We start from the raw sequence: 12,547 nt of genomic DNA, 5'->3' as shown, positions 1-12,547 counted from the left end.
TATACTGTGCACTCCCGGAGCTGGGACACCGGCATAGCTGTGCAGGGGCTGCGGGCTACACCACCAACCTGGATACCGATATACAGGTGGAAACCCAGCATCCCATTTTGCCTCCCAATTCCTGTTTCATATCCCATCCTGCCATAACAAGCAGCATCTGAAATGAAGCAAGCTTTACCCAGATCAGTGATATATATCCAACCCTGGTATGTTATAAGCTAATGAACTGTCTGCCCTTCCTTACTATTCCTTGCACAAATACCCCATTTCAGCACAGCTATTTGAATGTGATGCTGGCATTGAAGTCTGAAATAAAAGCCTCTTACTCTGCTCCACACAGGTCATTCAGATCTCTGGCAATTCAGAGAAACTAAGGAAATTCTATTTTAAATTAGCCTGGTAACAGAGCAATCATAGCAATTGCCAGACTCTGGATCAGACCTGAAGTCCATTTAGTCAGCGTCAATATGATTTTATCGGTGGATGGTTCACTGCTCTCCTTTGAATTTTCAGGAACTAGGGGCCAGATCCTTAGCTCGTTTGATTTCAGTGCAGCTACGCTGATTTATGCCAGCGGAGGATCTGTCTCAATGAGTATTTAAAATATAGTGAATTTGCAAAACAGATGTGTTTCTCCTCTCTTTGCTACTCACATATACCCCTTTTTCTCAGTCTCTCTAATTTCCAGCTCAATCTATCGGCCTAGATGCATTACCGGGATCTGTTCGTCTAGGGGCAGCACCAAGGGTGAGCGGCCAGCTGCTTTACAGGGAGATAACAAAGGCACATACTGATATACGAGAAGCAAACCACAAATAACCAGTCAGGGATATGAAAATGGAATGCAGATTGTTACAGAAAAAATTCCTACTCAAAATAACAAAGGACATTCTCACCTCTATGCCTTAACTGTTTTTAGCTGCGTTATTGAGCCCAGAATTTGATCATCAACAGGCAGGACATGGAAACCCAGCACTGTCTCCATAAAGTTTATTATTATTATTATTGTCCTATTTCAGCTTGAGGAAGAAGCGGATGTAGCTTGATTTCAGTTAGTGAGCTTGACCCAGTAGGGCTCAGAGCAGAAGAGTCATTTTCAGACAATGCATGAGGGAAATGATCACAAATATAAATTCATAATGTAATACCGGTTGGAGGAAATGGCATGCATTTCACTCGGAGGATCCAGAAGTGCTTATCAATTTACATCTCACCACAGCCATCAATGCAAATACTGAGGCAAACACTTGCCGTATAAGATGCATTTCGGAAACTATTGAGAGATCAAATTTTCAAATGTAAATCATGGTCTTTACATTTCCCCAAGCAACCTTGCTGATTTATTCCTGGCAGTCATCCCTAAAGCAATCAGCACGAAAGTGCAACAGCTGGCCCGCTAATCAGCCAACACATTGTACATGTTCACGGTTGTTGAAAGACGGTGTTTATTTTAACAAAACACAAGCCTGCATTCAGGTGCTCCCCGTAAAGGAGGTACATTCTGTGCCCATGGAGCATTAAAATACTTGACAAAGCTGACACATTGAAACCAAAGATATTTATTATTAGGTGTGTTACAACAGTGTGCAGAGGTCCAAGCCAAAATTCAGGGCCCCGTTGGGGTGTACACATGGTAAAAGGCAATCCCTGCCCTGAAGAGTTTATAATCAAAATAGGAGTGGGAGAAAGTCTGGATTGTTAACCCTGTTTTACAGATGGGAAATGAGGCACAGAGAGATTAAGTGATTTGCCCCAGCTCACACAGGGAGTCCATGGCACATCTGTTGAATCCTAGGCCAGTAACTTAACCACTAGGCCATTATTCCCCTTTCTCCATCTGCTGGACCTTTGACTTGCTGCAGATCTCTGAGCATTTGCCATGACAATGTGAGGGAATGAGAAAGATGCACATCTAGGTGACTCACCATGGGGTTTAAGATCAGAGCCAAAATCCTGCACACCAAAACTGGCAGGCTGGAACAACGGATCTGGGATTTCAACATGGCATCCATAACATCTCCTGCCCTGGGCGGTAACAGAGAAAGGAGGCAGTTCAGGCAATCCAGCTGTTTGATACCTACACTAAGCAGTGCTGATTCCTAACCGGAACTTGATTGGACATGGAAAATGGAAAAATAATTGCACTCCTTGAAATCACCATGTCCCACGGCAGGCTGGATTCTTCAGACCAGCTGGCTCTGCACAGCTAGGGTGCTCCACACCATGAGTCCAAAGGGATTGAGAATGTATAACCTAAACATAATTCCCTTTATATTATCCCCTGCCAGATAAAACCAGCGATCCATGAATAAATCTCAGTGGGATGGGTGGATAAAGCTAGCTGACTCAATCCATCCTCCCTGGCCATTCCCTGCTGATCTTAGCTCTTCCATCTAAAGAATCTGCTTCCTGGCTGGAAGCATGGGCATTGGTTCTTCCCTTCCTGTGAGTTAAATAAGGCAGGACCGTGGGGCCTATTTCACTTGGGATTTGTAGTGTCATTTTGGATCCAAAATGCACGTACTCAGGGTTCTTTCCAGTACACATCCAATGGTGCTGTGTTGACTTACAACTTCTCCAATAAAGGGAAGTCTCCATCAGTACAGGCCTTTGCAAAGGGCTTGCTCACCACGTAATCAATCAAAAGGGGAGTGATTGCTCAAGAGGCAGCAAAGATGGGAGTGAAATCCTGCCCTACTGAAGTCAATTGCAAAAACTCCTGTTGCCTTCAGTAGGTCTGGGTTTTCATCTGGGGTGTGGGTATTACAAACTAATCTTACCTTCTCTTTTTTTAATCACAGTAAAGGGACGTCAGCCTTGCTCCAGGCTTGGGATGGTTTGAGTCCTTGTCGGAGCAAGGCCGCTGACTAGAGGCAGGAGACAATCTCTTTGCCCTATGGCAGCACTTTTCTTTGGCCCCTCAGTGGCAGAGAAAGCAGCAGTTGCCATCACCGGTGGTGGGAACCTTGAGCGCCTGCTCCCCTTTCAAATCACTCCCCAGCCACACACTCACATGCTCCTAGCCTTACCCAAGGGTTGCCAGCACCATTGCAAACACACCAGCTCCACCTGAGTCATAGCAAGGATTCCAACCACGTCCATTCACGCAGCGTAGCTGCACCACGGCAGGGATTCCTCCCAACTCAGTCCAACGTTGCTCCACGGAAGAGTCCCTCAGCACTCTCTGCCCCCCTCCCCATGGTATCCCATGAGCTAATGGCAAAGGGATTATCTGTGCAGGAACTCTACCGGAACTTCCTAGCCCCAGATCTCATGGACCTGTTCTAGCAGCCCTGCTACCAAGGGGCGCTGGGCTGAGGATTTGGCCAGTGAGAGATCCCGTTGGGCAAGGCATAAAGCTGGGATCATTTCCACACACCGCCACTGGCTTTACTGTGCACGTATTGTGGTCTGGGGGAGGGAAAGATTTGGGTCAGGGAACTTGGGGTCACTGCTTCACAGGGCACAGCTGTTGTGGAGGGGCCAAGTCATCCCTCCTTGCTCCCAGGATGGAGAGAAAGGATGGGGAAGTGATCAGCACACTACCCTAGGATGTGGGAGTCCCAAATTCAATGCCCCGCCTTGGCACAGACTTCCTACGTGACTGTAGAGAAGTCACTTAGCTGCTCTTTGCCTCAGTTTCCCCTCTGTACAATGGGGATACTAGCACGGCCTGGTCTCACACACGGGTGTCGTGAGGATGACTACATTAATGATTGGGAGGTGTTCGGATATTATGGTGATGGTGCCTGTAAAGGGTTCCACTCACCACAGTTGCACTTCCTCCTGGCTAGATCTTGCCCTGCTGTGGTGTCTCTCTCTTCATGACTCAAAGCGCCCTCTGATTGTGACTCTGGGCCCCCCTTCCAGCTTCTGAGGTATCAATGTGCCACTGGACAAGCTGTGTGGATGCCACCTTGGACAGTTTCCATCCCACTTCTGGATCCTGAACCACTGCCCAGTGGGTGGTAGGTGTTTTTACGAGGCCTCCTCCAACGCCTACGGAAATCAGTAGAACAATTCCCATTGAATTCAACAGCCAATGTGGACAGCAGAACAGCTGGGCCCACTTTGCTCCCCATGACAGGTGAATTCTAGCAGAAGCCGGAATAAGATGTACCAACTAGAGCTGCTCCAAAGATCACCAATATCTTTGATGGCAATTTAAAGAAATTTTGATTTTTTTTTCCAAAATTTCCTGCAAAAGTTTTTCCAATTTTTTTCAACACAAACTTGAAACCGCAAAAAGGTTGGTTCTCTATGATCATTTTTAATTTTTTTAAAAAACCAGAGTCTTCCAGAAAAAAAATCCGTTTTTGAAAGCCAAACGTTTCACTGACAGCTGAAAATTTTGAACCAAAAAGTCCCCCCCCCTCCCACCCAATTTTCGGTGGTTGAATCAAACAGAACATTTTTGACAAAAAAATTCTCTTTTTTTTTTTTTTTTTTTTAAAGTGTTGCTGTAGATCACAGCCAAGTCTGTTTATTGCACTGAACTAGTTACTGGGCACGAAGAGCTTTGCTGCTAATGGCTAATCTGTGGATCAGTCTGGTCAACCAGGACTGAGAGTCCCTAGCACAGGGACGAGTGGCTCTTGGTTTTATTCTGCTTTCCATGTCCAGATCGCAGAGTGGTCGATCGCTTGTCTGTTCGACTCCACCAGCTGGGCAGTTGTGAGCCAACTCGTCTTCCCTGGGATTCCACTGAAATTGTCCCCCAGAGCCCCAAGATCTCAGCAGCAATGAGTCTGAAGAGATACAGTGCAGATTTATCCAAGTGGCCTCTGAGCAGTGAACTTCAGTATCTCAAAGTCCACCCATCAAACCCTTCTGCAGCCTGTAGCTTCCTGTGGCGGAGGGGGAGGGATAGCTCAGTGGTTTGAGCATTGGCCCTGGATTTGTGCTGGAAATGGCCCAACTTGATTATCATACACATTGTAAGGAGAGTGATCACTTTACATAAGCTATTACCAGCAGGAGAGTGGAGTGGGAGGAGGTATTGTTTCATGGTCTCTGTGTATATAATGTCTTCTGCAGTTTCCACAGTATGCATCCGATGAAGTGAGCTGTAGCTCACGAAAGCTCATGCTCAAATAAATTGGTTAGTCTCTAAGGTGCCACAAGTCCTCCTTTTCTTTTTGCGAATACAGACTAACACGGCTGTTACTCTAAACCCAAGGTTGTGAGTTCAATCCTTGAGGGGGCCATTTAGGGATCTGGGGCAAAAATTGGGGATTGGTCCTGCTTTGAGCAGGGGGTTGGACTAGATGACCTCCTGATATCAGGGTTGATGACCAACCCTGATATTCTATGATTCTGTGTTTGCCACTAGCAAACGGAAGGATGTGAGACCCTATGCTGAGCCTGCCCTCCCAAATGAAGAATGTTGCATTTTGTTTGAGATCAAGAACATTTACCAGGTGGTTCTTTATTCTCTGCTCTTGCCCTTGGGCCAGAGCCAGATTTATTATTCAACACCAGCTACGTTCTTGACTGTGTACATGGAACAAACAAACAGTCCCTGCCCCAAATTGCTTATAGTCTAAAGGCAGACACTGGTGAGACAGGATGCTCTGGGAGACCCCCTGCCAACGTTGACTGATTTTTAAAAAATGTATTTTGTTGTTTTCACACCCTTCTCCTGCTCTACCCCTTGCTCTATATGGGTGAAGTGTCTTCAGACCTTGGAGAAGAAATGAACATAAGAACGGCCTTACTGGGTCAGACCAAGGGTCCATCTAGCCCAGTATCCTGTCTTCTGACAGTGGCCAATGCCAGGTACCCCAGAGGGAATGAATAGAACAGGTAATCATCAAGTGATCCACCCCGTCACCCATTCCCAGCTTCTGGTAAACAGAGGCTAGGGTCACCATCCCTGCCCATCCTGGCTAATAGCCATTGATGGACTTATCCTCCATGAATTTATCTAGTTCTTTTTTGAACCCTGTTATGGTCTTGGCTTTCACAACATCCTCTGGCAAGGAGTTCCACAGGTTGACTGTGTGTTGTCTGAAGAAATACTTCCTTTTTTTTGTTTTAAACCTGCTGCCTATTAATTTCATTTGGTGACTGCTAGTTCTTGTGTTATGAGAAGGAGTAAACAACCCTTCCTTATCTACTTTCTGCATACCAGTCATGATTGTATAGACCTCAGTCGTATCCCCCCTTAGCCATCTCTTTTCCATGCTTGGTTATTAGAGCTGTGTGACTACTTCAAACAATTCTCCAAGAAAACCAACTAATCAACCCCTTTCAGCCGCCTCCGCAGCTCTCACTCCCCTTCCTGCTTCTCACCAGTGAGTTTACAGCGAGGGAGGGTCCCAGACGCAACGAATCATTGGCAGATATTGATCGCAAACTGTGACAGGGATATCAAATCCCAGGTTCCCATGTGCAGTAATGAGTAAACTGGGGAACGCATGTGTCCCCTCGAACTTTTTTTTTTTAATTTGTTTTCCTGCTGCTCACTGATCCTTCAGTGAGATTTTGATCCTTTTTTGCTCTTCTCCCACCCTTTGGTTAAAAATTGAACCCAGGCAAATGGAGCACTGATTGCACAGAGTCAGGCTTTTAGTGAATTGTTAACGAGGAGAAGGGGCTTTTGAAGAGGTTTATTGATCACTAAGAGAAACTGTCCGATTCACAGGGGTGTCCTCACATTATTTCATGTCTTAGTAGGAAAGTGATTGGGTTTATAAGTCCAAATCATCAGCGTCATCGTCGTCTTCATCATCATCAGTGGGTCCCACGTTCCTCTTCCTCTTGCGGGCGAGCGTCTCCACCTCCTTCATGAACCGCAGACACAGCTCCTCCTGCCACGGCAGAGCCACGCACTGAACGGCGACAGGCAGCCCCACGGCTCCTTCCACGGCCTGCAGAGGAGACAAGCGCCCTAATGTCACCCAGGGCATGTGGGCACCGACGGCTCAGGCAGAAGCACCTACCAACTGGTGGGAGGGGCACCAAGGGTCACGTGACCCTCCCCAGGGTCAAGTGCCCCCGCCGGACCAGGCAGGGAGAGGAAGAGGCGGGGCCAGAGCCTCTCCTCTTCTAGCCATGCTGCCCGGGACGCTGCCCAGTGTACTGGGCAGCATTCGGGAGTGGCTCTGGGGCCTGGCTGCAAGGAAGAGCAGCCGAATATGCCAGGGGGAGCCAGCGCAGCGGGAAGGCAGAACCCCAGGTGGGATGGGGAGAGGATGTGGGGTGGTCACGTGCCCCCCTTTAGTCCCTCCCACGAGTGGCCTATCTAGAGCAGTCCTCCTGAAGTCAAGGGCACTGCTAGCAGACAGGCATAGAGATACAGGGTGCCAGATCCTCAGCTGGTGGAAATCAGTGGAGCGACACTGAAATCAATGGAGTTCTGCTTTCCTGTGTGTTCACTGTTAACAAAGTTACCTCATCTGTCTCCCATCCCTTCCCCAGCCCTCTGCCTCAGCCTGTCCCGTAATGCAGCCTCGTCACTAAGGAGTATGAGAAATTTCCCCCATTCGACCACTCAGAGGGAAATCAGATTGGCAGGGTAGGCTTCCCTTCGTATTGATCAGGAAATTGTCCTCTGTAATGTCAGCTAACCTCTCTCAGTCTCTTATCCCAGGGGTCACTGTAGTGCCCTCTGTAATTCTTCAGCTCTTCTTCGTCAGCCTCCGTGACGACGGTGACCGGCAGAACCCCAGCGGGGAAGTTCAAGACGTTGTATAAATTTGTATAGGAACTAGCAGCTGGGAAGAGACAACAGAAAGAGCACTGATCATCAGGTTTCCAATTCTGTCGAGCCGCGCTTGGCATCTTGAACCCCAGCTCTGGGCAAAGTCCTTACTCCAAGGAATAGAACGCTCGGAGGATTTGCCAGGTGGTGCAATCTTCACTCGTGATGAATGATCGGCGGCCATGAAAGGCTCCCTGTTGAGACGTTGGACAATTACCTTTCCCAGGACATTTCTATAAGACGGTGGCAGTCAGAAGTCTCCCAGCCTTGGGCTGAGGCCAGTGTGATTCTGGGGTGTATTAACGAGAGTGTTGTATGTGAGACACAGGCGTTAACGATCCCATTCTACTCGGCACTGGCGAGGCCCCAGCTGGAGTAATACCGGGCACCACAATTTAGGAAGGATGTGGATAAACTGGAAAGGGTCCAGAGGAGAGCAACAAAAATTATTAAAGGGTTAGAAAACCTGAGCTATGAGGTTGAAAACAATGGGCACGTTTAGTCTTGAGAAGAAAAGACTGAGGGGTGACTGGTAACAGTCTTCAAATATGTTAAGGGCTGTTATAAAGAGAATTGTGATTAATTGTGCTCCATGTCCACTGAAGGTAGGATAAGAAGTAATGGGCGTAAACAGCAGCAAGGGAGGTTTAGGCTAGATCTTAGGGGAAACTCTCTCACTCTCAGGGTAGTTAAGCTCTGGAACAGGCTTCCAAGGAAGGCCATGGAGTTCCCATCATTGAAAACAAGTTGGACAAACGCCCGTTGGGATGGTCTAGGTTTCCTTGGTCCTAGCACAGCACAGGGGGTTGGACTGGATGACTTCTCGAGGTCCCTTCCAGCCCTATGTCTCTATGATTGATAACTACTCTTTGAGTAGGTTTTTCAACCTTGAAAACTTGCTTCCATTTCTGCTAGTACCTCAACCATACCAGCCTAAATTGCTAGAGTTAGACATAGCCGGGGATTACCAAATAGCTTCCCGGGATAGCCCTTGCTAAACGCCGGACCCAAAGCGGGACACAGAATAACATTCAGCTCCAGCATTTAACAATGAATTCTGTACGGTAAGCCTAGGAAGAGAGAGAGAGAGTTACAGTTGTAACTAAGCTACAGTTGTAGCCAATCTGCATTTTCTTTGAAAAGTTGCGGGTTTTGTTTCACGCATCTTTGTGCTTCCTAGAAGACTACAGCATAACATACAGAGCTGATCAAAAGATGAAAATTTGGCCAAAATTTCAGAACTGCAAAGTAATGTCCAATTCACTGGGTTCAAAGTAGACCCATTTTTTGAGATCTATTTTCATCAAAAATCTTTTGTTCACCGAAAACCAAATTTTTGGTCAACAAAGCACATTGATAACTATTTGAATAGGTATTTCAAAATGCTGAAATTTGCCGTTTCCTGAAAAGTGATTTGGTAAACTCAAATTTTTGACTATCCATGTCATAAAAATATTGAGAACAAAAAACAACATGTCCGTGATGTTGATAATTTTTCACTAAATATTTCCGGTTCGAAAAAAGGTGGTTTTTCCAAACTAAAAAAATTTTATTTGAAAAATTTCAGCCACCTCTACTAATATACCGATTTACGTGTGCACGACTGCCCTTTGCTGGATGGAGTATCAGACTTGCTTAAGCATGAATATATCTTCAACTAGTGGTTGAAGCCTCCAAGAATTCTGTTTTGAAAAAAAAATTCCAAGTTCTCACATTTAATTTTGTTCTGCACTGGAATGAAAGCGAGATCTTTAGAATTTTTTCACAAGAAATCAAGAATGAGACACCAACACACACTGCAGAATAGCCAGTTAGGGCACTTGCCTAATATGAGAGAGAGAGCCAGGATCATGTCCCTGCTCCAAATTAGGCACAACAGAGGTTTGACTCTAGAGACCCTACATCTTAGGTGAATGACCTAACCACTGGGCTATTGGTTAGTCATCCTGGAACTGATGAATGTTCCATTGAAACCAATAACGTTGCTGTGAGAAGTTTCAACTGGCATTTTCCAATGGGAAATCAGTTAGTCCAAAAATTCCCAAACAGCTGTGCAACAGAGGCCACAAACTCTCATGCAGATTCTACCTTAAGTCAAGTGCTGACCATCTGTGTATTTGAATCCTTAGGTTCTGGGTTCTAGCCTCGATACTTCTACATGTGGTTTAACTAGCAATAATGGTATCCAGTGCTTGAAGCTATGGATATGCTTCACGAGGAAATACATGAAATTGTCCATTACAAGTTCTTCTTGTGCTATTTCTGCTTGGAGAAAGCAGGCTGAAGGATCATCTCTCCCTTGAGTGAATAAAAGCCTCTGTGCATACAAGCGTTGCCTGTACTCTCATCACCTATTGTAGAAATGCATGTTTCTCAAAGCAAAGTATGTCTGGTTTATTTTCACGTGATCAGTTTCAGTACTGCACTGACTATGTAGCTGAAATGACCATTTAAATATCAATATGAAATCTTGATGATCTGTCTTAGTGAGAAAAGAATATTACCGCCACTGCAACATGATGCTTCCAAAGGTTTTTTGCTGATCTGGAAAATTTACAGGATTAATTAGTCAGTGTCAGTACATCATATAAATAAAAGGCAGATAAACATGCCGTTAAAATGATGAGTGTCATTATTACAGAACACAAATGACCACATATATGACAATGATAGAGATCAAGCAATCATACAACATATGAGCCAAATACGGCTAGGAATGCGTTTAAAGAGCTTTTCAGTATTTATTTTAAAAGGGTATCACCACGTTTCTTTTCACTCAGCCATATGGACAAAATCCACAATGAATTCACTTAAATCCATTCCCATCTCGCTTCATTGTTTCTCTCACACACACAGAGAATATGTGATACTGTGATGGGGTGTAATCCCACATGGATGGGCAAAAAGGTTAACTGGAGACAGCGCTCAATTAGCCCACTTTATTGCACCTGGAAGGTGTGTCAGGCTTGATTTGTTATCAGACCCATCTGGGAAGGAGCTGGGTCTTCTCTATAAAAGAAGGAAGTGAAAGCTAGGAGGAGACCCAAGACAGGACAGAGAAGCCCAGGAGGGAGAGGATTAGAGGCTCCTCACTCTGGGACAGGAACCACAGGGAAGCTCTAGAAGAGGAGCTGGTCAAGGGTCCAGGGAAGTAGCCCTATGGGTCAGTGTTCCACAAGAGGACCAAGGAGCTGGGGAGAACCCACCAGGACTAACAGCTCAAGCCTGGATGGGCAGAGGTTCCTTCAGTTTTCTGCATTCTGTTGAGAGGAGACCCAGGGCAGAGGATGTAGTGAGCTCCCTCTTTCAGGGAAGCGGCTGCTCCTGAGGTCAACCTGAAGCCCAAGGGAAGACCAGGGGTTACTGAGGGACAGCCTGCTGGAAACCTTGGGAACGGGGAGAACTGCACCAGCCATACACTGTGCAGTGGAATGAAATACAGGAGCCAGAGCACAGATGTGACGTCACTGGGTTGCAGCTGAGGCTGGCCTGAGTGAGAGGGCAGCCAGATAAGCCCAGTTGGTTCTGAAGACTCAGTTGTCTTTATATTTCCGTTGGATCTGTTAACAGACTCTAGGGAGCCGGGAAGGGGTGGGAACAAGACGACCTGGCTGGAGGGCCAAGCGACGAGAAGAGGCAGATTACCATGGGACTGCGGTGACCATCCCCCGGAGGGTGTTAGATGAGGAAGTCTGCCTTACCATGCCCAGCCACAAGGGGGAGTGACTGTGGTGAGTCAATACTCCCACAGATACATACATGTCGTGAAATCAAAAGAACGGCCACACTGGGTCAGACCAAAGGTCCATCTAGCCCAGTATCCTGCCTCTGACCGTGGCCAGTGCCATGTGCTTCAGAGGGAATGAACAGAGCAGTGCGATTATTGAGTGATCCATCCCCTGTTGTCCACTCCCAGTTTTTTTGGCAATTAGAGGCTATGGACAGTCAGAGCATAGGGCTGCGTCCCTGCCCAGCCTGGCTAATAGCCATTGATGGACCGATCCTCCATGAACTTGTCTAATACTTTTTTGAACCCAGTTAGACTTTTGGCCTTCACAACACCCATCGGCATTGAGTTCCACAGGTTGACTGTGCATTGTGTGAAGAAATAATTCCTTTTCTTTGTTTTAAATGTGCTGCCTATTAAGTTCATTAGGTGACCCCTTGTTCTTGTGTTATGAGAAGGAGTAAATAACACTTCCTTATTTACTTTCTCCACACCAGTCATGATTTTATAGACCTCTATCATGTCCCCGCTTAGTTGTCTCTTTTCCAAGGTGAAATGTCTCAGTCTTATTAATCTCTCTTCATACAGAAGCCGTTCCATACCCCTAATCATTTTTGTTGCCCTTTTCTGTACCTTTTCCAATTCCAATATATCTTTTATGAGATGGGGTGACCACATCTGCACACAGTATTCAAGTACCATGGATTTATATAGAGGCATTATGATATTTTCTGTTTTATCTATCCCTTTTCTAATGATTCCCACCATTCTGATCACCTTTTTGACTGCTGCTACACATTGAGTGGATGTTTTCAGAGAACTATCCATAATGACTCCAAGATCTCTTTCTTGAGTGGTAACAGCTAATTTAAACCCCATCATTTCATATGTATAAAATCCCACCTATTTATCTTTTTTCTGGGAATCACAGCTACTTTTGTAATTACTGTATTTCAAAGAATAACAAAAAAATTGAAAAATAAGTAGTCCTCATTAGTCATATACACATACAAATGTAAGGATTTCCATCATTTACTGGATGATTTAATGGCTCTTGAGGCTCAGAAGATCTGGGTTCTATTCCTGGCTCTTGTCAATTCCCTGCCTCAGTTTCC

At 45.9% G+C, this 12,547-nt stretch overlaps 1 protein-coding gene across 1 annotated transcript in view; it reads right to left on the bottom strand.

Annotated features, from left to right (window-relative positions):
• Window positions 1–6,596: 6,596 nt before the first annotated feature.
• The window catches only part of LOC311524573 (vitamin D3 hydroxylase-associated protein-like), a 30,319-nt gene continuing 24,368 nt past the window's right edge, over window positions 6,597–12,547 (bottom strand). The window contains 5 exon segments of the mRNA XM_084635783.1: window positions 6,597–6,872; window positions 7,573–7,718; window positions 8,674–8,748; window positions 8,751–8,775; window positions 10,210–10,249. Coding sequence (XP_084491909.1) covers window positions 6,693–6,872; window positions 7,573–7,718; window positions 8,674–8,748; window positions 8,751–8,775; window positions 10,210–10,249 — 466 coding nt within the window. The 3' untranslated portion in view covers window positions 6,597–6,692.

Source organism: Lepidochelys olivacea (genome assembly GCF_965140295.1).
Source record: "Lepidochelys olivacea isolate rLepOli2 genome assembly, chromosome: 8".
NCBI lineage: Eukaryota > Metazoa > Chordata > Testudines > Cheloniidae > Lepidochelys > Lepidochelys olivacea.
Note: the sequence above shows the minus strand (reverse complement) of the source record. Positions and strands in the feature narration are given on the sequence as shown.